Source organism: Amphiura filiformis, chromosome 12, assembly GCF_039555335.1.
Source record: "Amphiura filiformis chromosome 12, Afil_fr2py, whole genome shotgun sequence".
Classification (NCBI taxonomy): domain Eukaryota; kingdom Metazoa; phylum Echinodermata; class Ophiuroidea; order Amphilepidida; family Amphiuridae; genus Amphiura; species Amphiura filiformis.
Window position 1 is genome coordinate 12,089,336 of NC_092639.1, and position 27,182 is coordinate 12,116,517.

Below are 27,182 nucleotides of genomic sequence, written 5' to 3' on the forward strand. Positions count from 1 at the left end.
ACCGATAGGATGTACCACATTTCTTATCATAAATAACGAACCGCTCGTCTCGAGTCACTGAAATTTCAGTGTAGTAATTGGATTCCTTGCCCCAATAATATACATACGCTTTTGTTACCAGTGTGTTATTATTTTTTGAGAAAATACAAAAATAGTCACAAATTTACCACAGGTGTAGTACCCCTTAAAAAAGGTCAGAATTTCATTCATAAAAACATGCCTGATCAATCCCAACCACTCCGAGCTACCGATTAAGACCATATGAATGTGACGTGATTGGGTTCATGAATATTTAATGAGCAGCGCGATACTGCCTCAAACGGTAAAAAAGATGACGGGATCACCAAAATTCCGATGCTATGCACTTTGCATGCTTTGTGGTGCCTGGCGTGCTAACCGGCTCCTTTACTTCTAAATTTGTACAGCGTGAATGGGGGTAGTTCGTTTGTGCCTATAGAATATCAATAGAAATAATGAATAATGAAAAAAAGCCGTGTGGGATTTCAAAAAGTTCTGGACGCAAATATACTACCGTACCGTACATGTAGGGCCTACTTCAATTCCCATCGCCCTATGTCTTGTCTTGTCTTGTCAGCTACTGCACAAAACGCCTGGTGTGGCCATCACATCAGCGTACAGATCATGCATCCGGATTATTCTAGCCTCAATCTCACCAGGGTTTTTATAAGCAATCCCTTTTTCAGTAAACCCAGAATGCTGTTTGTAGTGTCTATAATCCTTTTTTTTTTTTTTTTTTGCTCTTCACTTTTTCAAACGACCAAAAAACATTTGGGTCTACAATTCTAAACATCCGTTGGTAAAAAATATTTCCGTCGGTACATTTAAGAGTTGTGCCCATCCGGTTCCGAAATCCTGGCTACGCCACTGATCTTCAGGCTTTGAGATGTTCCTATTCAGTGTTGATCCCTAGCCTAGAAGGATATACCCGTATTTCATCAAATAAACGCCCCGGGGCGTTACATTTTCCCAAGGGGTGGGGGCGTGTATTAGAGGTCATTTTTAGCACGACAATTCCCGTTAAAATCATTAGGTAAGCTTAAAAGTCACGCTAAAATGACGAACTATGAACTTTTGACACTGACTTTTGGTTCACTTCCGGGTTGCCGATGAAGATTTTCGACATTTAATTATTGGTGCTATTATCAACCATGTGAGCAACTTGGTAAGCTTACTACACAAGATAGCATGGAAATATCGGAATTTTGAAACATCTTGGTTGAAAAAAAAAGTGGCGGGGCGTTTATTTGAGGGGGGGACTATTTGACGAAATATGGTACATTGTAGGAGAAACGACTCTGCCGCCATAAGGATATACTAGTACATTGTAGGAGAAACGACTCTGCCGCCATATTGCTCGTCACATAGGCACAAAATTGGGTACCTCCAGATTTCCTTACATCGTTCAGTGCTTTTGGGCCCAGAATCTGGAACATTATTACAATCTTCCTGCATCCATTACATGTAGGCAGTGTTGCCAAAACTTTTCAGTGTCAAGGCGCGGCGCATTGACTCATAAGGCCGCGGTCAGAGGAGGCTTAAAGGCATTCCTACAATGCACTATGATTGGGAAATTTGATCAATATAACCTAATTTTAAAGGCAAAGTCCCCATTGCCACACACACAAAATGGTAATTTTGAAACTGCAGCCAACGAGTTAATAGTTGAGACTTAGGACTGATATTTGATTTTCTAACAGCAAACATTCATATTGTCCCACTGCATTAATTTTATTCCTAAGTCTCGATGTTTTGAATGTTAAATAATAGGATGAAAACACCAGATATTTGCACATAAGCCCAATGCAAGGTATGATCAACTGTACCACTTGTGTACAAAAGCCAGACATACAAGGTCAGAAACCCCATTGGGTTGTGGGAATGCCTTTAAACATCCTCTGGGCCGCGGTAAAGGATTCTCAAGTAGCCCAATTTTTCAAGCTTCCTAAAAAGCGCCCAATAACTGATATTTGGGGCGGATTTACCCGAATTTAGAACGCAAAACACCCAATTGGGCGGAAAAGCACTTGACATTCAAACTTCCGGTACTTACTGGGAAGTTACTGACCGATCAATAAATGGTCACAAAAGCCATTGTAACTTCAATTTGGTGCTTCAAAGACTCAAAACCTTTATAAATCGGCTAAATTGAAAGGAAAATACCGGTACATCAAATTACTGCCGCGGCCTGAGACTGGCAAAAGTAGCCCAATTTTAGACAAGTAGCGGCATGCTTTTTTTGAGTAGCGGCAAGCAATTACCAAGTAGCCCAATTGCGCCTATAAGCCTAGGCGTAGCGTTGCTACTTGTAACGTAGCCTCAAAACCCGTCTTTTTTAACCATTGCTTTTGATTTTGTTGCTTTTGCATGTTTATTTATTTGTTTCCTAATAGGCCTATAGTTATTAGTAGTGCAAGTTTTTCTTTTTTGTGAATAAGTGCAATGATCAATTTGAAATTGTGCTAAATAAATGCCAGTGTATATTTACGTATGCTCAAAATGGCGCACACGAGCTCTGCTTTTGCCGCTCTCATGGCAACCAGTTTCGAGAATTAAGTTGGCAGCCCTGAAATATTAACGGTGTCAAAATCTTCAATCTGTACGGATATCAACCTGATTTTTGTACATGTAAATATTCCTTGGAATGTATAAGCTTTCAGAAAATGTATACTTTTACTCATGGGATGTAAAGATCTGTAGCTATTGATTTGAAGTGAAACTGAGGACAACTCATCAAATTTGTTGTTTGTAACACAAATTGGTACCACCTCATGAAGCACGACCCTATGGACTTTGCTTGGAATGGACTGTTGCACATTTTGTTGAATGTTCGCTCCCGAGTATTCACTCTCCCCATTGATATCTCTGGTGCTGATCTTTGAACATGAGTGTACGTACATGTATGTAGAGTTAGAGTGAGTGGTCTGTGTGTTTTAATTTGTATCGATCTTACATGTATGTACTCATTTTAGTGAGTACGTGCCTCTTCAGCATTCTAGTAGATGAGGGCATACAATGTATACATGTTGCATTGCTACATGTATGTCCAGTAAAATGACTTGTGTTGCTAATTGTGAATGTATTTTGTATTATAACCTCAATCATGTCCAGTTTGTCCAGTAATTCAGGTTCATTGCATGTAGGCTAGTAGCAGTAATTCAGTAATAATTGATTGGATGTGTTTAATTTGAAAACTGTAATATAACCCCAGGCCCAGAGGGTCGAGATAGGCCCTGTTCAGGGCTCAATATAAATGGGGGCTGAGGGTGATCTCCTCCCATACCCCCCCCCGTTTTTTACAGAATAGCCCCTGTGCAGTGTGAAGTTTTTAGCCTGATTGTAAAATTAAGTGTACGGCCTTACAATGTACAAGAGCTACTTTTTAGCACAATTTACTCATACATTGTAAATTGTAATACTAATAGCCCTGTATCCTAAAAGGTATTTTGACCCCTGCCTTGTAATTCAGATACAGTCAAGGAGTATACGGGAAAGTGTCTTGTACATGTATCTGACAGAAATGCAGTTGTGCTTGAGACTGTTGTTTCATGTGTTCTCATGCTATAATCACATTCTACATACAGCACCCAAATTTCATCCATTGAACTTTTTTTTTAAAGCTTAATTGCCATGTGAAGTTGCAGAAACTATAATGTTTAGCTGCCTGCTGGTGTTCAGCTTCATGTGCAAGAGTTGTGGTGCTGTGCAAATAATTCAAAGATCCCTCCTCCTTTCTGATGTATAATACAAATATATACAATGTTTTTTAATTTTCCTTCACCTCCTCCCCCACCTCCTTCTACCACCTCCCTTACTCTCTTGCTTAAAGCTTCTTTTTTAAGTTTTTTTCCTTTGAACCTAAAATGGGTTCACCCTATTATTTGTTTTAAACAGATGGAGACGTCTTCAGATGAGAATATGATGATCATTCCTACATGGGAATATTATTGTGTCTGTTTTCTTGTGTTTTGTTTAATTTTGCTTTTTGTTTATATGATTGTTGAATATTCTTTGCATGTTCATTAAATGTTAATTTTCAACTGCAAGGTGAGTATCCATGTGATCAGTAAAGATGAATGAATAAATGAATGAGTGAATTAATGATTCATGAAAGAATGCATGAATGAAAATGATTGATTGAATGATTGAATGAATGAATAAATAAATAAATGAATGAATAAATAAATAAATGAATGAATGAATGAATGAATGAATGAATTCAATGAATGAGGAATGAACGATGATGATGAATCATGAATGAATGATTATTATGAATGAATGAACAGGGTCGCATGTTAATTGCTGCAGGTGGAGGCCTAACCGCGGCTTTTTCCCCAGACCCCCACTTTGGTCGCACCACTTTAAAATTCATTCCAACAGGCCTGTTCTTATGTATCATCATGATCAGGGACAGGCGATCTGCGCGGAAAAAATAGCATTGCACGGAATTGTGCGGAACTCTCTTTTCGGTGCAAATCATGTATCCCTGCCCATAGGAAAAATTAGCCAATTACGCGGAAAAAAAGTTCCGTGCAAATCGCCTGTCCCTGATCATGATGTATTTTAATGGCAGTACGACAGCTAGTCCTGAGCAGTTTGGTTCATGAATATTACACATTTTGCTATGGTACCGTACATACTTTGTTCACATTCTGATGTCTTCAGTCATGAAGAAGTTTTACAGTTTACACATTTGAGGAGGATGGAGTACGGTCCGACAGTCCTCAGTTTGGTTCATAATCATACTTAAATTTTGCTACATGTATGTACAATGTACACATGCAATAGAGGACAGTCCTCAGTTAGTCAGTTTTGCCTGGATATTGGCCATGTTCTGATAATATTTGAAAATTGCCACTGTTCCGGTTTGATCATGAAATGTTTAGGCCTATGGTCTTGACTAGAGTGACTGTATAAATGTAGTGGCCATAAGGTATCATATGATATATGATTTCTTCTTCTTCCTATACATGTATATATACGTGCATACCTTAATTGAGTATTGTCGCACAGGCTTAATTATGTGCACATTTTTTTTTACCTATGCACGATCCTGGAACCTAGGATTGAGTGCAGATATCAGAACCGGGGATGGTCCCCTCTCTTTTCGAATAGCTGTGGCACTTAACGTGCACAGGGTTTGACTCTTCTTGTACACTGTACCAACGGCTTTACGTGACTTCCGAATCACGGACGAAGCACATACACTACCTATATCTGCACGTGACTTGATAAGCAGTGTATGGGGGCGAGAAGAAATTCTTCAATTAAATTCTGAAATTAATAACTGTTATGAACTGAATTGAAGGATTCCTGACCATATACATGTAGGAACTTTTTGGGAGGGAAGAGAATTTTCACCTAAGGCAAGCCCAAGGCTCGAACCCTCGTTGATCGTATCTCCCGGCCGGCAGCGCAACGCCTTAACCACTGGGCCATCTCTCCCTAATTTTAAGAATTCACTCAATTTTCAGTGTTTTTATTACTGCATACCAATGCTGGCCTAAAGCAAATTGCATTTCTCTTTATATTTTCCTAAATGCAGAATTATATTTCCTTTAGAGAATTATTTTTCCTTTTGAAAATTATTTTTCCCTTTAGAGAATTATTTTTTCCCTTTAGAGAATTATTTTTCCCTTTAGAGAATTATTTTTCCCTTTGGAGTATCATTTTTCCCTTTAGAAAGTTATTTTTCCTTTAGCGTGCTGCATGGAAGAATTACCTCATGCCCCATGCATTTCTTTTTCAGGTGGATTCATAATGTGGCAACGTGCTGAATGTTTGGCGCATGTTTTGGCTTTTCTTTCAATTGTTTTTATTTTTACTTTGATTATCGTCATTGTGTTTTACTTTTCTTTTCACCGTGAGTGTATTTGTCCTTAAAGGTGAGTGTTCACTGTTCAGACAATACTAGGTACCAGTGTACCGGTACCACAGTAACCATGGGTAATGGGTTCTCAAACCGATAACCTTGCTAAAATGTGCCAAATTCAGAAATTCAGGGTTCTCACAGAACACAACCCCATAAGGATTAAGTGCTCTGCAATTGATGCTCTAAATAGCAGTGTGCTCTATACCGGTACTTGTACATTTTTTGGTCACTTATAGCAATGAGATCAAAATTGCATGTTCTGCTGAGTAAGTAAATATAGTGTTCTTTATCTGCATTGATGTTAAATTTTGTCCTAAATTTTGCCTTGATCAAAATGGTACTTCTGCAAGTTCACGTTAACATGCATTGTGCATTAATTTGAAGATGCCCGTGCGATGTGAGCCTGGCGCACATGTTGCCGAAGGTACCCAAATTGTCCATCATGACGAGCAATGGTGGCAGAATCCGCACTCTACCATACGGTACATTTTTAGCACTGATTTCAAATGTAAGACTTTAAATACTTCCGGGTTTGCGATGTCAATATTAGAAATTTCTGAGAAAGCATTGAAAATTCAGTTATTTTTTAAACATTTTTGTTTGAAATATTGTAGGAGGCGTTTATTACAGGAAATTTATACGGTAATTATTAGGGAGAATTGAGAAGTTTTTACATTTTAAAATGAAAATCTCCATGTTTTTTCCGTATCCAGGCACAATCTTCAAGTTCAAGAGTTTCACTGGTTGAGGCGATGCATTCTACCCAGTTCACTTTACTTTGTCAATGCTGAATTCATAGGTTACAAAATGGATTCAAGGATTACTCGGGTGAGTAAAGGATTGTCTTGCCTGAACAAATTTAAGTGGCAGTGTTTGAGACTGTGAACTATACTTTCTGTCCGTCCGGAGCCATATCTCAAGAACTGCTAGGCTGATCATAATGAAACTTGGTAGGAGGAAAGATATTTGAAAACGTTCCATGCAGAGGCTAAATTGAGAATTATTACAAGATCTAACTTGCCTACTTTTCACAAATTAAAACAAATCAGATTTGGAGAGCTCTCAGAATTCGCTTGGTCAAAGAAGAAACAACTTTTGATTTGGACATTTGGCCCTGCTAAGCACGCACATACTTTTCAGTAGCCTACCAAACATGCAAATTAAGACCGTCTAATTTACATAATTTATGCAAAATTTGGCATCATGGTGTGCAAGAGGTTGCAGGCTTGAAGCGGTTTCTAAGGATCTGGCAAAAGTTGGTGGGACGAATGATATCATACCTGCTGACATACATGCACGATTTGGTCGCAAATATGCAATGCAAATTATATGTACTTTATTTGCATAATACAATGCATATGCAGATATTGGTACAATAGTTGCAGTTAGTAGGAGACATGTTTGAGGAACTGCTGCCAATGAAGATGCCACTTGTTGAGAGAGAGGAGGGATATCTGGCCATCTTGCTTGCATCCACATTTTCGGTGCCAGATATACAAAAAATGGACTCAAGTGGTGAAAAATTGGTAAACAAAATTGTATCGTGATTCTTGGGTAGGCCTATAATGTAAAACTTTGAAAGTAGAAACTAGACTGGACAGGTATTACATGATGTAGTTTATACTTTGATCAGCTCGTAATCGGCGGGCCTTATAACATCGCTGGATTAATTCTATATTTCATTTTAGAATTGTCTTTTGACATCTTGCCAGAAGCATCACAAATTATTCATGTAAGTCCGATATGTTGTCTATTTTCTTTAACAATAGAGACCAGACAGGTCAACTATGACACTTTTAATGTGGGTCTACTTTCCGGCGTAGTGATAAAAGCCTAAAAATTCCAGTCGATTACAAGCTGATCAAACCGTAGGCAAAATTTAGAAAATAATATAGGTACCGTATGCTGTTGTAATATTTCTTTGCAGTCAAAGACTGGAATCAAGGTGTCTAAAGAAGACTACTTAAGAAGTTTGGTAACGGCTGACCGGCCAACTTATTTAGAAATGAGAAGAGTGAATGACATTATTGGTAAGTAACTAATCTAATCTTACCCAACAGATAATATATAGAGTGATGTATAAGAGTCATTTATCAGAACCTTTTTACAATGTTTACATTAACTTATAAGTATAAAAAAAATTGTTAACATTTTAAAGACCTACACTTTGGCCACTTATGAACTTAGTATATCCTTATTAAATGTCAGATTTCATGCTGGCCCAATTTGGCCTATATCCCTTGGAACCAGAACTTGGAACATAATTTTGGCATTAAATGTGCCTCAATACACATTAGTTCTGGACAAAATACCTATTTTAGAATTTTAAAATGTGGTTTCATGCTTAAAATGATGATATCAATTCACCTAGAAAATTAACTTCTGAGCCGTGACATGAAAGTTTGAGTGGGACCGCCGGTCCAGGAAAAGTCGGCCCGGAAAATTTCGGGTTGGGGTGAAACATTTCAGGTCGGGTTGGGTCTGGGCAGTCAAAACTGGGGTAGGGCAGTCAAAACTGGGGTAGTACAGGGTCGGGGTAGAAAATGTCTTGTCTCTCCGGGTACTAATTGTGAAAAAGACCCTTTTTACTTGACTTTCTTATTCATGAATGATTCTTCCTTGTTGCTAAGGTGTGGCTCTCCTAGGTTAGTCCAATGAAGTTCAGGACTAAAGTTTGTCCAGTTTTACCAAATTTGATGTAGGAAAAAGGAGTATGTAGTTTGAACAACACAGTCTGTTTTATTCTCAATTGCATACAATTGTACATAATGATAACCCCCTTTATAAGCCTGTTACTGAATTTTCTTTATAGGAGAAGGACTTTTCACAACCAAAGCCATAAAGCAGGGAGAGTATATAGGGGAGTACAAAGGGACCAAGCTGGCAGGAAAGAAGGTGGATGAAGTTGATTCCCCATACCTGTACACATATAACATCAATGGAAGGCACTTTGGGTGAGTACGGTATATATTTATAAGAAACAAATTATGAAATTTTTCTTGCAAATTGTCATGCTGTCGATGAGTGACTAACTAATTGTGTGTCATAATATGCTCCACCTACTTGAAAAGCTTGGCTGGGCCATGCGTGATGTAAGTAAAAAGGGGATTTTACTGTCACTATAGCAGCATCAGTTTTAAATATGATTTTACTTTTGGCACTTCTTGTAAAGAGTTTGTTGGGTAAGAAAAGAAAGAGTTGAAAAGGCATTGTAAAGTGCTGCTCACAATATTTGTCCATTCTATTACAGGCTTCATTTTTGTGTCCCTTGCTTTATTATGTTGTAATATTAAGTTAGGCTGAAAATGTAAAATTGACCTCAATTGAAAGGTTGAAGTCAGATTGGATCAAACTTGAGTCATTGGTTGAAAATAAGAACCCTCGATCGTTTGTTGATGAGGTCAAAGGTCACATATTAAGGTTAAAGGTCATATGAGATCAAGTTGTAAGATAGGCTGAAAATGTAAAAGTTACCTCAATTGAAAAGTTGGAAATCCGATTGGACCAAACTTGATTTACAAACCATGACGGCAGCGACACTAGTGGTCCCAGGACTGCGATGCTGGGACCGCGATGATATATTTTTAGAAATTGCTGGAGCTCTACATGTACATCATCACACTCCTGGGTTCACTAAGGAACTCAACTAAGAGTTCAATTTCAGTATGTATCAGTGTTCCTGCTAAGGCCATATGGCATGCAATTGACCCAGTATTTTGTCAAATTGGGCCAAAAGATTTGAGGAAAATAAGAAAGTAAAGAAATTTTTGGATTTGGCCCAGTCACTTGCCCAAACTAAAATGTTCAGATTGGCCCAAAAGCAAAATCCTCAGTGGGAACATTGTTCAGGATCCAGCATTGAAAGGTAAGATCACAAATGAACAAGGAGCTCAATATTTAACACTCCTGGATTTTCAAGAAGTCTGGCCGTCATTTTAGACGGCCAGTTTGCTCCTGGGACGGGCAAAATTAATACCTTTGACAGATGCTATATTATAAATTGTATGTTTTGAGAAGCTAACTGCCCTTTTTATTAGACCCAATTTGTAGAACAAGGCCATATCAGCACATATTTGAACTCTTTGAACCCCCAATGGGCTATAGATGTCTGTTAAATGTTTTAAAGGTCAAATTAGGACAGGCAATTTTATTCAAATGACGGGCAACATCCAATTTCTAGCTAAGACAGCTCCTCAAAAATGGAGGTTTGTTATTATCCCTTATACTATTTTATGTTATGGCGGACCGAAAAAAAATGGCATGGAAAATCAATTTTGGCGCTTTTCGCAAAAGGTGCTCATTTTTGCAGAAATCTGCCATGCTAGTTGGATTCCTTGCATTATTTCCTTTATGAAAATGTGTACTTTTATGTACTTATCATCATAACTTTTAAAGATACAAAACAATGTCTAAAATTTCCCACTTTGAGTGATCCTGCATGCCACCTTAAGTACTCCGAAAAAAAAATCAATTCTTTGATAATAAGTTATTGAATTCCATTTTTTTTTTCAGTATTGATGCTTCTGACCCAGCAAGTGGGATTTGTAGATATGCCAATGACGAATGGATTAAACCAAATAGCCGTATGGAGAGAGTGAACATTGATAAAGAGCCACACTTGTTTTTGAAAGCATTGTGTAATATAAAGAAAGACAGTGAAATCAGATATAACTATCATTATGAAGAGGCACCTTGGGGATTTGAAACCAACAAATCTTTGTCACCACAGATTATAGCAAGCACACAAGGCAGCACAGAATGCAAAAAGAGGTCGCCCCAACATGAGCATTTACAACAGGAAGCTCAGGAGAATTGTCAGCATCAGCAACAGGAAGCTAAAGAGGAACGTCAAAAGGAAGACATGCAGCATCAGCAGCAGGAACAGGAAACTAAAGAAGACTTGGTACATGAGCAGTTACAACAGGAAGCTAAGGAGTATTGTGAGCATCAGCAACAGGAAGCTAAAGAGGAACATCAAAAGGAAGACATTCAGCAGCAGGAACAGGAAACTAAAGAAGACTTGGTACATGAGCAGTTACAACAGGAAGCTAAGGAGAATTGTGAGCATCAGCAACAGGAAGCTAAAGAGGAACATCAAAAGGAAGACATGCAGCATCAGCAGCAGGAACAGGAAACTAAAGAAGACTTGGAACATGAGCAGTTACAACAGGAAGCTCAGGAGAATTGTCAGCATCAGCAACAGGAAGCTAAAGAGGAACATCAAAAGGAAGACATGCAGCATCAGCAGCAGGAACAGGAAACTAAAGAAGACTTGGAACATGAGCAGTTACAACAGGAAGCTAAGGAGAATGGTCAGCATCAGCAACAGGAAGCTAAAGAGGAACATCAAGAGGAAGACATGCAGCAGGAACAGGAAACTAAAGAGAAACTTCAACATCAGCAAGAACACTTGGAACATGAGCAGTTACAACAGGAAGCTAAGGAGAATGATCAGCATCAGCAACAGGAAGCTAAAGAGGAACATCAAGAGGAAGACATGCAGCAGGAACAGGAAACTAAAGAGAAACTTCAACATCAGCAAGAACACTTGGAACATGAGCAGTTACAACAGGAAGCTAAGGAGAATGATCAGCATCAGCAACAGGAAGCTAAAGAGGAACATCAAGAGGAAGACAAAGAGCAATGTCAACAGCAAACTAAAACAAAACTTTCTTTTGTGACTACAGGATTAGATAGACAACAGCGGGTGAGTTAATAAAGATTTGATTTTGTAATTGCTTATTGGGATATGAGCACTCAATGCTATATCGAAGGGGCCTAATATGATTTTTTATTTTTTCTACGGTGTCTACTTTCATAAAGTAGTTAATCAAAATAGCCATATCCCCAAATTTGAGTCGCATCTCACCAGTGGTTTTTGTGTGAGATACAGAAATGTACATTTCAATAGCCCATAAACACTACTTAAATAAAAAGTATGGTAACCATGTTTTCTAATTTCGTAGGGGCATTTTTCCTAAAATAAAACAATAAAACTTTATTGAGGTTATAAGCTAAATATGATCTTTCATCCCATACGAAAATTTCAATTTTGATGAAAAGTGGGGGATAAAGCTGACGATCATACTACAGACTTGACATTTAATATGGAATATTTTTCAAAAATTAGAAGACAGGTTTGACGGAGTCTGCATAGACCCTTACCGCGGACTAAATATTAATTAGGGGTGTGTCGGGGATGGTGTAAAATAATTGTTTGATAGAAAATGTGCTTTCCACATGCTTACATTAAGGTGCTCATAATGCAGCGAATTTGCATAAAATGGCGGGTTTAGGGAGACTGAATTTGAGCTTTGTTGGGGACACAATTTCAGACGTTATGCAACATGGTTCTGTTATTATCAAATTTATAGGGGTTTGAGGTAATTTGTCTTAAACTTCGTCAGCAACTGGCATTCATCACAGCTGAAATACACTTACAATGTACCAAGTTTTTGAACAGGGAGGGGCTTAAAATGGGGCTCTTAGAAGCTGTACGTACTCAGAAAGTTTGAAAGGCCCCCTGGGGTAAAATGTTATAAACTTACGGTACAAAAACTACTGTGTGGATTCATGGTTGTCCAATGAACTCACACTGTTACTTTGTGTACAGTAAGTTTATAACATTTAGCCCCAGGGGACCATTCAAACTTTCTGAGTGCGATCACTTTTAAGAGCCATATTTTTAAAGCTCCTCCCACTTTCAAAACTGGTAGATCACAGGTGCATTTCAGTTCCGATTTAACACTTATTGGTATTCAGGTTCAGTAAAATCGCCTAAAACCTAAATGAATTTGATAATATCAGAATAATGTTGCTCAAATGCAGAAATTTTACCCCCACAAAAACCAAATTCAGTCTCCTTAAATCCGCCATTTTAGGCTAATTCACTACATTATGAGCGTCATAATTTAAACTAATGGAAAGCACATTTTCTGTCAAACAATTATTTAACACCATCTCCCGACAAACCCCAATTTATATTTAGCCCGTGCCGTTTATGCAGACCTCTATCAGACCAGTCTTGAAATTTTGCGAAAAAGTATTCCATATTAAATGTCAAGTCTGTAACTTACTAAATAAAACACCTTCAAGAAAATGGTAGTAAGAAAATATATTATAATTTTGGGTGTGTAAATTATCAACAGTCCAGAAAAATGATCGAATAGGCAAGGATGGCTACATATAGCACATATTTCAATCATGAATTGCAGGATGGAGTTTCTAACTATTGGGGAAGTATTTCTGAATATGAAAAACTGTCACTTCTGTGTGATACAACATGTGTGTCAGTGTTTTGCTACATTTATTTATGCTAACAAAGTATGCTTTTAAAAAAATATATTTCATTTGCAGAAAGAGGTGGAAAAGCTGGCAAGTTTAACTGGCTGCAGATTTACACACAAATTTAATTCAAACACCACACATGTTATCACCAACACAGGTATGTTTTCTTGATGTACACAGATATAATATCAATCTGGTTGTCATAATGGGAAGCAGCTTATTTCTGGATCATTCCTCATTTATATTAACCTGCCTTTCTTAGGAATTCCATTTTAAAGTTGTCAAGTCTGCTAGTACTTGTAGCTTGTTAGATTCTGCATTTATTTGAGCATATAGGAGGAACTGAGTAAGCTGCAAGAAGTGCAAATTTATACAAACTTCTCTACAAATCTCACCATTACTGCTTACATTCCTTGTGTTAACTGAGAGATCTTTGCAATGTGGAAGAGATTTACTGCGTAAACTCAATTTTATGATGTCTTAAGTCTTAACAATCATGTTTTTTGTATGAAACTAAATATTGTTTGCTCTGTACCCGGGCTCTGTACTCCTAGCTAAACAGAGTAGTTCAATATCAGTAGCAGCTTTTCATAATTGGATTTTGAATATGGTCATAAACAACACACATATGTTAGACAACTTTGGAGTATATCATTAAATAATGTATCACATTGATACTTGCATGATTATTTTACAGATGAGAACCTTGTGTGTGACAGGACACATAAATATTTCCAAGGCATAGCAGGGAGGGTCTGGATTGTCAGCTTTACATGTAAGTGAAGTTTTGAACTTCAAGCTAGATATTCATAACTACAATCCCGGAAATATGTCCTTGGCAGGCTTGAGGCATCTTGAATGAAATCAAAAGTGTATTTTTAATGTGGATAAAAATGTTCAATATTTGGAATTAGAAGAAAGCTGGGCCATAAATTAACACTTTTCCCTTCCCCACCCCCATCATTCAATGTTGCGACACTTTGGAGACACGCTGAACATATTTGCATGGGGAGTGGGGGGGATTTATTTTCCCCTAAAGACGCTTTAATGTTTCAAGACATATTTCGGGATTGTAGATATTCATTTTATTGACTTATTGTGTTGTATGAAAGATGAACACATAGGGATTACTTTGGTAGTAGGGGTGGAGGGTGGGTGTGTGGGTCATGTTGGTGGTCAAAATTGTTAACCAGTACTAGCATACTGTGATATTTGACACCCATACAGAGTAATATCACATTGGGTAAGCAAAAGCATGGTAATATGCTATAGGGGTCTAATAATAGGACTGATCTAATACTAGTACTGCAAATAAAAGTTGTTTTATAGTTTGAACATTAATATTGAGAGCTGTTAGGAAAAGGGTTAGCAATTAATTTATATTAAGGTAATTAATATTAATTCTGGTGATTAATTAACTAATACTAATTAGTTCAATTTTGAATTAATAATTTAAAAAAGAATACAATTACATGAAAACCATGGGTCTAGTACTCCTAAAAGTCAAGTGTGCACATGGCTCGATCCACCAGTTAGCGGTGCAATAACCACTCTTATTACCCTCTCTTCAGTATATTCAGTTAAAATGAAATTTATAGTAGAACTAGTTTCATTTGGTTGGAGAACATGAAAATTGCTAGTTATCAAACTAAATTAAAGCAAGAACCTATTTTAAGCTTCATCCATATATATGAGCTGGAGGCAAGAAATGCAATCAGATGTGCGATATATCAGGTCATTATTATTTTATCCAATGGAAAAACGATCTAATTATTGATGGAATATGATTAATAAATGTCTCTATTCCTTTTTTTATTATTTGTAGGGGTTGAAGCCTGTCTGAGGAAAGAAGATATAATTTCGGAAAAAGGTTTTGAAATTCAAGGTGATGTGGTTAATGGGCACATGCACAATGGACCGGAAAGAGCAAGGACTTGGCAGGACAAACCATTGATGTACCAGTTTGAAATGTGTACCTACAATTCTGAGAAAGATGTAATGCAAAAAGGTTAGTACAGGGGAGGATATACACTGAAGTTACTTTGGAGCTAAATGTTGAGGCTTAAAGGGATACATGATACTTTGATGTATTTGTAATTATTTTGCAAATGAGCATAGCTTGAAAAAGTAGGGTCTTGGGAAACTTCTTGCCAGGATATTCGACCATTCATAGGAAACATTGTTCAGGTAGCCATGATATTTGACCATTAAGAGGAAAACTTTTGATTTTTCAAGTAGAAGAATGATTAAAAGTAGTGCAAATGTCAGTGAAACATGATCTTCCTGAAAAAAGTAAATGTTTCATAAACCTGCTGATGAGTTTATTTGGACATTTGGTTCACAAGAATGTCAAAATTAAAATTTAAACCTTGTATGCATTGACTGATAGTCCATGTCATATTGAACTTCAACACTAACTTTTAATTTGATTAGTCTTATTTCTTATGACCCCACTGCTTTCGAAGTTAGACATTTTGCATAATTTACTAAATGACCTGGCTGAATGTCAAAGATTTCCTAGAAATGAAGTGAAATAACATCCCTTGATTTCATTTAAAGCCATGATTGAAGTAAAGCATGTTGATTTCAAAGATTATAACTTGCTTTGTTAACTGGCAAGAACTTGTCCTAAAACTTATAGACACGGTGGTATTTAAACGGTTTTGATGGACAAGGAGATAAGGGTAATTGGAGGAACCTTCCAGGATAAAAAAGAAGAACATGGCAAGGTTGCCAATTAGGTAAAGGGTAAAACCTACCATCTTTAGGATTTAATTAGTCAAGTGATAGTACTTTTCATTTCAAGTTGTAAACAAGATCAGTCTTGCAAATCATCATTTGTCTACAGATCAACTCGAAGCCATTCTGCAGATGTGTGGGGCATCTGTTGTTCATCACCCTACCCTTTTCCCGTTAGAAGCAGATTATTATTACATAGTTTTGCAACCAAGTGAACAGTACACAGAAGATGATTATGATGGTAAGTAATCTAGAGTTTTGTGTTCATTCTTAATTGTTGTTTGAGTTGGTAATTTTCAAGTTCAATTGACTGATATTTTTCACTCTGTGTTTTGTGACTACTGCAAGATCATCAGTAACAGTTCTCTGTAAAGACACCCAAGGTTTCAGTGAGTTTCTTTATTGCTGCATTTGTATCAAATTTCCAATCAGGACAAGTCCAAGACGTTTTTGTACTTCGTCATGCACTTTTTTAGTCCAACACATGAATGTGATTTTCTTTATGTCACATTTTACATAGAATTTTTGCTGGAGATAGGTTTGATGTGATTTGAACACATTTGTTGCTGCTTCAAAGATCCTGATCTTTTGTCATTTCAGGGGTTGCTGCACTTTCAGTTTGTTTGGAATCTTTGTTTTCTGCGAGTTGAACTATGCTTCGTACCTTTGTATGATTTGTATTACAGTCTTGTTACAGAAATATTTTTGCATGATTGTGCAATGTGATCAATCAAAGCTTCAAATGAATCTTTGTACAGAGACATGATCGTTGCGGTGGCATTGAGATGTTCCACATAATTTGAAGAGTAATTTTCAATTTTCAAAAGTCATCTGATTTTAATGTTATATACATCCTAGTTAGACAAGGAAAGTGTACATTGTGTGTCATCAAGAAACTTTCCAAAAAATCTTAAATGAACCTTTGTTTTCTTACAGCAATCTCTAACAAATACAAAGTTCCAATAATATCAAGAGAATGGGTTCTGGACAGTGTTGCGACCTACACACTGCAGCCAGTAGAAAAGTACCTGATGTCTGGAGATCATCAACCAGAAATGGTCTTTGCGAGTGATATGGACACAAGCAATTTAGATGAGGTAAAGTTTTGAACAAATTAATTTGAAACCAATCTTTTACATATACCGCAACCACTCGAGTATAAGACCCCAGATGGCAGATTTTACTTAAAAGTGGAGGTGGGCTGTGCGTGGGCATAACCGGGGAGAGGCTAGTACTTAAATTTAGAAATAAGAAAAATCATCCCCATTTGTATATGCCCAATGCACCAGAAGTTTCTATCATCAGCTATGTCAATTTCTTGAAATTTTAAGTGTGGAATGTTAATTATCAACTGATATTTTTTATATTTGTTCTTAAATGTGAGAGAAAGCATTGATTTGATTTAAGAACTTGGCCAAAATTTAGTACTGGGCTTATAGCCGAGTTCACCCTTATTCCCAGAATGTTTTGAAAAATAGGGGGTGGGCTTATACTCGGGTGGTTACGATATAATGCATAATTAATCAATTTTCATTAAAATCTAGTATTTTGTAAAGATTTAGAATGATTTTAACCTCAGAAATGAATTCTACACTCAAAAAACCTGTTGATCTACTGCCTACCCACCCCCTGCAAATTAGGTAGATGGTTAGCTCTGTCCAAATTTGTTTGCAATAGGGCTGATTTTTATAACGGTTGTTCATTCGGTCGTGACCTCTAGGTCACAGGGGCAAAAGCAGGTAGTAGATTTACTATTAAATGTTCAATTATGGCCTTGTATCATTGCTGAAATCATGATGAAATCTTGAATATTACCTTCAACATGACTTGAAAAAGTTTAGCTCAGCTCAGTACAATATTGCATATGCCATGTTTCCCGTATTGTGAAATCAATGTAAAATCAGAATCGATCATCAATAGTTTCAGGATTCCTGAGAGCCTGAGTCCCTCCCGAGCACAAAGTTTCCCAAAATTCTCAACCTTAAAAATAATATTGTAAGCTAGCACCATTTTAAGGTGCCTAGTTCTATTTTCCAAAATTAAGATTTCATTTTTATTTAGGGCATCATCACTCAAGTCGTGTAGGTTTTAAATTTTGGCTACATTTGTAAATGGCTATGATATTATCTCTTCACAGGTTTTTGAGACACCTAATCCAGTAGATCCAGAGATTCATTGCATGCATGCACTCTCCAATGATGATTCAGACTTCTCGAATGATGATTCAGACTTCTCGAATGATGATTCAGACTATGTACCAAATTCTGCTTCAGAATCCGATCAGGAATCTGAGTTTGAAAGTGGTAGTGTTCCAGCCAATTCAGTCACTGGCACTGATAAGAGAAAAGCACAGTCACGGAAAAACGCTGTAAAGAAACTATGCCTGGAAATCACAAATTATGCTGAAGCAGGCAATAAATGCGTAAGGAGGTGACATCACAGCAAGCAGCAAGCACCCCATGTAAAGATTTGATATGTTTACAAACAAGTTCCAAAGCAAGTGAGACACCAAATGATCCAGTAGACCAAGCAAACACTCCCTCTAAAGAGAAGATGCCATCTGAAACAAGGTGTGAGGACACCAAAGGCTCACACACATCAAGAGCGTACCAGAAGCCATATCGCTATTGCATTTTCTGTAGAAAACTGTGGTCAAAGCTTCGGATACACATAGAGAAAATGCACAAAAATGAGGAGAGCATTGCAAATGGAAAAGCATGAGAGGGATAAGACATTTGGTGAATTCAGAAGAGAAGGCATATTTGAGCTAAACAAAATAAGATTGAGGAAAAATCCGGAAAATCCAAAGCTGGAAAGGGAGAGACGGAAGGATACAAATGAAAATGATAGAGTGGTCATGTGTCATTTGTGCAAAGCCTTTATAGAGAAGCGGTACATATCAAGACATGAAAAAAAACACTGCGACACTTCAGATGCAGCTTGTAAATCCACCCCAGTACCTGCAAACATGTTAAATGTGGGAGATCATGAGTTTGGAGGAGACTTCATGAAGGAAATTCTATCAAAATTCAGGGAAGGGGAGAATAAAGATGTTTACAATACATGTACCACAGACATTGTTTTGCTCCAAGTGGGAAAGAAATTGTGGAATAAACAGAAGAGGAAGGTAGATAAGAAGAATGAAGTTAGAAAGTCGATAATGAGTGATATGCGGAGACTAGCCTCGCTGTATTCAAACATGAAGAAGGCAGAAGAAACCATGGGACAACTTCCTGTCAAGGATGGCAATGTCTCTGATATGTTCAAAAGGAACAATTTTAGGCATTTTGAAGAAGCTGTAGATATGTATACGAAAGTGGATATTTCTGAAGGAATTGAAGAAGTAGGTGTGAAAGCAGGGCTCAAAGTTGCTCTTTATTATCTGTTAAAGCGCACAAGTAAGATACTAAGAGGCATGTATCTTATTGACGATGAAGACAAAAAGAGTAACGATATTGCAAACTGGGTTGTGATCCTTGAAATCAATAAAGATATGATATTCGGTGATGCAGAGTACAACTTAAGCAAAAATCGTGAGGACAAGCTCCGACGGCCACAAACACACCCAGAAGAAGAGGACCTGCAGAAGGTTAGATCCTACACCATGAAGAAGATAAGTGAGCTTGGAGTACTCAGCAGTGAAGTGTTTGATAAACATGACTTTGTGGAACTAAGAGATTGCTTAGTAAGTCGTTTAACTCTGTTTAACGCCAGACGGGAGGCGAACCAAGCCGTCTGAAACTGAAGAACTGGGAAGAGGCACACACGGGAGCATGGTTAGATCAGAGACATGTGAACAACTTGGATCCACTTGATAGAGCATTAGCCAAAACACTGAAGATTGGGTACTAAACTGGAAAAGGTGGCCGTCATATGCAGTTAGTTCCTGTCTTGTTTCCTCAAGATTGCATTGTGGGACTTCGGAGGATTGCTGACAACAATGTGCGCAGACAATGTGAGATTCCAGATACCAATCTTTATTTATTCCCAACCAAGTTCGATCATGTGTCCGGATGGCATGCAGTTAAGAATGTATGCAAGAAGCTCACTCTCAAACATGCGGATAAGATAACTGCCACACAAAATAGACACAGAATATCTACTGAATTCGCGCCCATGGATGTGTCCCCCTATGATAGAGACTATGTATATAAACATCTTGGACATACAGAAGAGGTCAACAGAAATGTTTATCAGGCACCACTCTCAATCAAGGCTCTGACAGTTGTGGGCAGGAGACTTCAAGCTCTTGACAGAGGAGGTAGGTGTTCCTTATTTTCATTTCCCCTGAAATGTAAAAAATCCAGGCGGCACATGTAACAATTAACAGATTTAGTGAAGATTGAAATGTTTTTAGCTATGTCTATGCCATTATATGAACTATGAAGATTTGTGGAACCATCCACCATTGCACCTTTAATTCTTCCGCTATTTTAATGTTGTTGTGACCATAATGGATGATGGGATGTCCATAGTGAGCTTGGCCTGTATTCCAAACAGGTAGAAAAAAGCTATATAGTTTCCATGAGGTTTTACAGGCTAATAGTAATGGATCTTCCAGGTAGGGTCGGCTTGAAAATCTTCTCTTTTTTTGCTCGCTTCCCTCATAGTTTTTCTTTCATATTTTTATGCAAAAAACAGGGTTTTTTAGGTTAAAAAATATATTGCTAAATGGGAAAATCTCGGTCGCCAGGCCCATAAAACAGGGTTTTCTTTTTTCCTGTTTTACTACAGTCATTTGCTTAAAAATTTAAATACCTGTAGTTGTTAAAATGAATGACCCTGAACCGCGTGTTCCACCTGTACAGTATGACGTTAGATGTTGACGCAAAGTGTAATTTTTGCATCCCTATAAAATACTGTATCAGCTACGGGTCAACCAAATTGCTTCATGTTTTCGTTCATTACATCCGAACAAAACATTTTTCGTCTGTAAAATTTAACATGGTATTAATGAGAAAAATACAAACTTTCACTTGATATAAAAATTTATACCACTTCAATGTGGCTGCCCTCTGCTGTTACAACCAGATGTCTTTCTCCCATCGTTCTTCAGAAGTCAAAAGGAATTTATTGGAACTGTTAGAATATGTGTGAGATAGAATATCACACCAGAGACTTTGAATTTGACAGCTTCAGCTTTCTATTCTTTAATTATTGATTTACCAAATTTGGAAATTAGTTTGAAAAAAGTCCTGCACAGAACATGTGCTGCCTTTTTTGCTCATTATTGGTAAAACACCAGCTTTGGAGATTCTCAAAAAAGTATGGCCTATAATTTCAAATCAAATGTGATTGTTTTTCTCTGTAATGGCTAACAATTTGTTTCATACAGCAGAATCGGCAGAGCAAGAAGTAAGTGAACATGAGGAAATGCATGATGATCCAGTGTCCTCTACTACTGGTATGTACAAAGAGTTTATTTTGCTAGGTTTAAAAGGGGAATTTTACGATGAACTTGTCCTGACTTGTCCCAAAATTTAAGAACAACTTTTATATGGTAATATTTGAAATTATTAAACCTCATTCACATGAGATAATGGAGCTAATTTATTGTTTAGTCTCTCAAAATACAATCCCAAATAAAATCGCCTATCGGCAAAAAAATCCCTTCCAACCGTGGATAGTTTTCCCTGTTTTCACTCCGGCTCAAAACATCACCATCGCTAGTGTACATCATCCCTGTAACCAAATAGATTTTGTGTCTTTATTTTGCCGAGGTGCTAACTATACTAGGCCTACCACTCAGGGTGAAGGGTGGTAGGCCTTTAGCTAGTACCAAGAGAAAAAGGAAGCCATCGTAGTGCTTTAGCACTACCGTGAAGGGGTGTCCCCCCTGTGAAGCTAATTGATCTTTTGAGGTATAATTGACGCCATTTGATGCAACATTTTGTACTATTTTAGCGGTCGGTAAATAACATAATTTTGAGGGCAGAATGGCAGTCAGGATGGGCATGTTATCATTTTCAATGTTGAAATGTAGAATATTGGAGATATTCCTGCTGGATGAAGTTTGATCAAGGGGTTTGATTTCTTTTTGTAAATATATTTTTAAAAAAATCTAAACGGTGTGGCGCGTGCACGGCTATTTGCGGAGCCCTGCCCTAGGCTATTACATATGTACCAAAAGAAATTTTAGTTATGGGGAGGGAGCTTTTATGAAAAATCCAGAGAGGAAGTTGAACCCCCATTGCCCCTCCCCCCCCCCCCCCCCCTGGTAAATTCTGTTACAATAATTGCTTGGTCATGCAGATAAGGGTTAAGTATCTAATATCTATAGGATTCAAAAAATGTGTGCGTTTCACATGAATAACTTTAGTGGACTTATTTAATAATTTGTTGTTATTTTGTTTCATAGAATCACCAGAACAAGAACCAAGTGAAAATGTGAAACAGTGTGATGATCCAGTGTCCTCTACAGGTATGTACACAGTTTGTATTATTTACCATAGATTATTGCACTACATTGTAAACATTAACTTTCATCACATTATGCTTGGTCATGTAGTAGTTCATATCACTGATATCCTCTTTTTAATGCAATTGGTATGTTAGTGCAGTCATTGTATTCAACATGCATGTTCTCTTCATGGGCAAGTTGTAAAGGATATTTGATAGCAATGACAATGTTTTATGACATTATTAACTTGTGGTGATTAAATTGTGAGAAGTTAAAAATAGTTCATAAATTTCCCCCAATATGTACCCCTTTTTACACAAAACATTGAAACTTAATGTGTGCTCAAGTTATAAGTATGTCTACCTTAAAACCCTTACCCAGCACAGACCTATTCCTATTTGTAGACCAAGTCCGAATATATGCATCATTAACAAAGATAACACTGCTGAGCCAGCCGGGATTCAAACTGGGGAGCTCTCACACCACAACCATACAATTCACTTATGGATGCAACACCGGTGTTGATGCCTGAAAGCAATTTCATACTTGCTAGGACCCTTTGTTGATGACATATTTGGACTTGGTGCTTTTCGTTATTCACTAGTAGGCCCAGTATGTGTGCATTGAGTATTTGTGAGTTTGATGGGATAAGGTTTTAAGGTATGAATAAGGGATGAGTGACCTAGTAGCTGTGTATGCACTCATATAGAGAGAGAAGTAAGACTGTAATAACTGGAAAAATAAGGTCTCACCCCTTGGTCTCCTTTAAGGGGAAATATAATTTGCCTGATGAACAAATAATTTGCTTTAGGGGGAAATATAATGTGTATATGAGGCATGAGAATTTCCAGTCAAAACTCTGGAACCAGTATTTTTTTATGTCAAAATTTCTGCAGTTTTATTTATTTTCAGCCCATTTTCAGGTGTTTTTGTCCAATTTTACGCTTTTCCAGACTTTTTATGAATGCGTATTCCCATGCCTGGTATATTGTGCAACCAAAAATTAAATTTTATTTTTAACACTTGATCAGACTTTGGTTTGCAATATTAGCTGCTTTATTTCTAACTCATATGTTTCTTGTTATTGTTCATTATCCTTCCCCTGTCAAAGATTGTACTTCACATTATTCTTATCTTTCTTGCATGTAGGAGGGAAGACAACCCAAGAAGAAGATGACGATGTGGAATGTTCTGGTATGTATTCATATTCATTAATTCAGTCAAGGTGAATGTCAAAATTAAATAGTACTTGCGGTTACTTATGACTGATTTCAATTTTAATCTTTCCCTTGATTACTTTAGCCAACGAAGGTTCACTTTTTTTTTTTTCATGTGTTTGACATTTTTGAAGTACTTTTGGGTAGGTCATTAGGATGACAAATAAGAAAGTTACGGTACAAAGTATACAGATATGAACCAGATGGAGTCGGCGGTTGAGGAGCCGACGGCTGAGGATTTCAAGTCAAAAAATGTGTTCCTTTCATGCCTCAAACCCAAGTATAAATGCTAGAGCAGCTAAATTGCACAAAAATACAGATTAATATTAGAACTTTTAAATAGAGTATCAACTTTAATGAAAAATGTAACTAATTAATTATTCAAGTGTTGGGACAATTTTTCCAATACGTCACTGCACAAAACATGCATCCAAAATTTATAAATGGAGTATCTCTTGACTGAGTTGCCCAAGATAGGTAAAAGTATTCATTTTTTAAAGGAAATATGATGAGGAAGTAAATACAAGAAAAATGTTGTGACTGATGTTTTAAAAATTCTGAAATTATTTTATGATTTTTGACCATCCTGTATATTTTAACCCGAACAAAGTCAGCCACCAAATATATTATTTTTATGAAAGGTTATAATTACATCCTTCAAGATCAGTATTTTTTTTTATCTGTTCATCTTTAACAAAAGAATATCAGGGTGCTAAGTACATGTATGTGACCAAAATGTACATTTCTGTGATGCTCCCCTATATAATTTTTCAAAACTTGTATTCTTACGCTTATAATAACATCTATGGAATTATAAGCTTTCCAATGATATACACAGTACAAACTATATGCTCTGTTGAATCAAAATTGGTGTATTTTTCTAATTTTGGGGTATGAAACACTTTTAGGATCAGTTTGTGACAAATGACCATGTGCAATTTGGATGACAAAATTAAGAAAGGCATGAGAAAAATTAAGATGAGCATGTCTATAATGCTGATAAACAATGGATGTCAAAATGATGTAGGACAGCATAATTTTAAGACCACCAGTCACCATATTGTTGTTCTTTTCTGTATAGGTCGGAATTATACCCACTGGAACTGGAAAGACTGTAAAGTGGTACTTGATCACTTTGAGGCCTACATACTAGGAGAGACCAGAAAGAAACTTCCAGGTATATTTCAGATACTTTCAGACACACAAATCAAATCAAATCACATGGTTTAGTAAAGTTATGTTTATCCCCTAATCCCCTATACTCTTTTCTATTTGAGTTTAACCCAGGGAGTTTTAACACACTTAGATCATTACCTGCTCCGACTTGCCATAATGAGAAACATCAATTCACATTATTTATGAAGTCAATTAAGAAATGATGCCGGCATTTTAGATCATTTTCAATAATTCTAAATTGATTCGGTTTTTAAAAGATTTTGCAAGAAGACCCCACAAGAACTATTTTCTATATTTTGAAACATGTAGGCAAACAACTACATCAATCTTGGTTCTTTAATGCTGTTTATTTGGCTTTCTTCATTAGCCAATATAGTTTCATGGTTTTTGGTTTTCATTTCCTTTCATTTTCATAGGGAAGAAAGAGATACGACAGTTCTTGACAGAACATCAAGACTTCAAAGTCAAGGACTGGATGGTAGTCCGGCAAAGTTATGAATGAGAAATCAAAAGAGAAAAACTGGTGAGAAAACTGCAAGGTGACCAATAGGACTTTTGTGTAGTAGTTATTCAGACTTAAAATTGGGATAGCACTAGCAGGACATTTGGCATCATTTGTAGGATGCTATTTTATGTGTGTCTTTTGGAGGATGCATGCATTTTATAGTTCAGTATTATTGTTTTCTTGTTGGAGAAACGGCAAGGAGTTTTCACTGCATTTGATATGGCCGGGGATATGGTATGGTCCCATTAACGTGGTTCAGAAGACTGAAATTTGTATTCTGAATATTCACATAAACGGTTATTTTCAAATCACAGTGTCGGATTATTTTAATCCTACTGATCAATCTTTGTGTGCAATTGTGCATTAAGTAGATGTGTGTTAAGTAATAGATTAGGAATAAGGCCTACACATAATACAGCCAGACCTGTAATTACTGACTTCAGAATTCAAGTCGGAAGTTGTAATTACTATTGAAGTCCCAAAACTTAATAGCCGCTCTTTGTGTACAATGACAATGTATGTTTGAAGTGTTTCAGTGTTTTTAGGCAAATATTTCAGTGATCAAGTTTTGGACTTCTCTGGTTTTCTGAAACCTTTTTTGAACTAATTAGACACTACAACTATGAGATAACATTAACACTGATGATCTCATAAAGAATTGTTGTGATCCGTTTTACTTGGAATTTTATTAAACTACATGAGATTGGCTCTATAATTGTTGTAGTATTTCTGGCTCAACCAATTAATTAATATTGGTGCATTATCCCAGGTGCATACAGCATTATATTCTTACTCCTTACTTGTTAAAGATTTTATTATTAAAATTGTCTTTGTTACAGGCCTAAGTTACAAACAAGAAATGTTCCTGCCAAAAATAATATTGAATTAGGTCATGAATCTGAAAATACATAAATAAACCAGAAGTCCATACTTGATCACAGGCCAAGGATGATGGGTATATAGCATTTGTGTTGTTGTTCTAGAGAAAAGGTGATCTATAGAGGAGTAAAAAAAAGAGACCATATTTTACGTCTTAAGGAACCAGCTTTTTTGATGCAGAATTGTCTCCTAAGCATTTTTACACCATTATGAAAATCAGCCCAACATGAGATGGTGGGCGCTGGCCATGTGTCATCCAAGATGACTGTTATTTGGCTAGAAAATTACATTTCTGGTCATAATTTGGCCATTTGTTCTTTCATTTTAGTTAGTGTTTTTAAATCATAATTATGGTTTTGCGGTTAGTGAAGCTGAATGTGACACAAATTTTAACACTTGATTGACCACTAGTGACATTTTGGGTTAATATGCATAATAAGATCAGGCAAATTGCTCAGGAGATCTGTATCAAATAAGGTGATTCCCTAAGTGATCTGAAATATGACCATTTTTTGCCTTCCCTAATAGAAATCATTGTTAACTTTTGACTGCATTCCATTTTCATCAGTCCTACTTAACAGATAAAATTGCTTTATTCACCCAAAATGGTAGAGTGAGCAAAGCAGTCAAAATTCAAATATGTTTGTGTAGTTTTTCACATGTCATAAATATATAGTACTCATTTTAGGCCTGTCCTAACTTTAGGCCTGTCCTAACTCTTTGGTGAATACAGGCCAATGAGATTATGTAAGCAAATTATGAAACTCAATTCCTGGTTTCACGTCACCCAAGGCAACTTTTTCATTATTGCAACTGTCCACCTGTACCGCCCCCGTTTTGCACCACCCATACATAACCATACTATGAATAGGCATGTTCCTCAACAATAGAAAACTACTGTCACCAAAAACAGAACAATGTTTTTGATCTGCAGTGACATATTTTTCTGAACAAACTGCCAATATTTCATAATGCGTGTTGGTACTAGTAGTGGGAAACTGGGAATTGAGTCTTTGGGGTTGTGAACAAACCACAGAAAAATTATAATTTAGCCTTCAATGTAATGTACATTCTGAACAATTGGATAAG

The 27,182-nt window shown here is 36.8% G+C and overlaps 3 protein-coding genes across 3 annotated transcripts in view; all 3 read left to right on the forward strand.

The window, feature by feature from the left end:
* LOC140166630 (neurotrypsin-like) overlaps positions 1 to 27,182 on the forward strand; it is a 50,278-nt gene that overhangs the window by 8,347 nt on the left and 14,749 nt on the right. The window lies entirely within an intron of this gene.
* LOC140165493 (uncharacterized) lies at positions 7,887 to 17,025 on the forward strand. Its single transcript, XM_072188783.1, has 8 exons — positions 7,887 to 7,920; positions 8,703 to 8,844; positions 10,403 to 11,597; positions 13,247 to 13,334; positions 13,875 to 13,952; positions 15,003 to 15,185; positions 16,026 to 16,157; positions 16,853 to 17,025. The coding sequence occupies exons 1-8, from the start codon at positions 7,896 to 7,898 to the stop codon at positions 17,023 to 17,025; spliced, it is 2,016 nt and encodes a 671-aa protein (XP_072044884.1). The 5' UTR covers positions 7,887 to 7,895.
* LOC140165494 (uncharacterized) lies at positions 16,949 to 25,211 on the forward strand. The gene is given in 9 exon segments (XM_072188784.1): positions 16,949 to 17,013; positions 18,054 to 18,609; positions 18,611 to 19,629; positions 19,632 to 20,177; positions 21,252 to 21,320; positions 22,275 to 22,337; positions 23,466 to 23,510; positions 24,615 to 24,710; positions 25,126 to 25,211. Coding segments are annotated over 8 exon segments (2,199 nt in total). The 5' UTR covers positions 16,949 to 17,013; positions 18,054 to 18,334.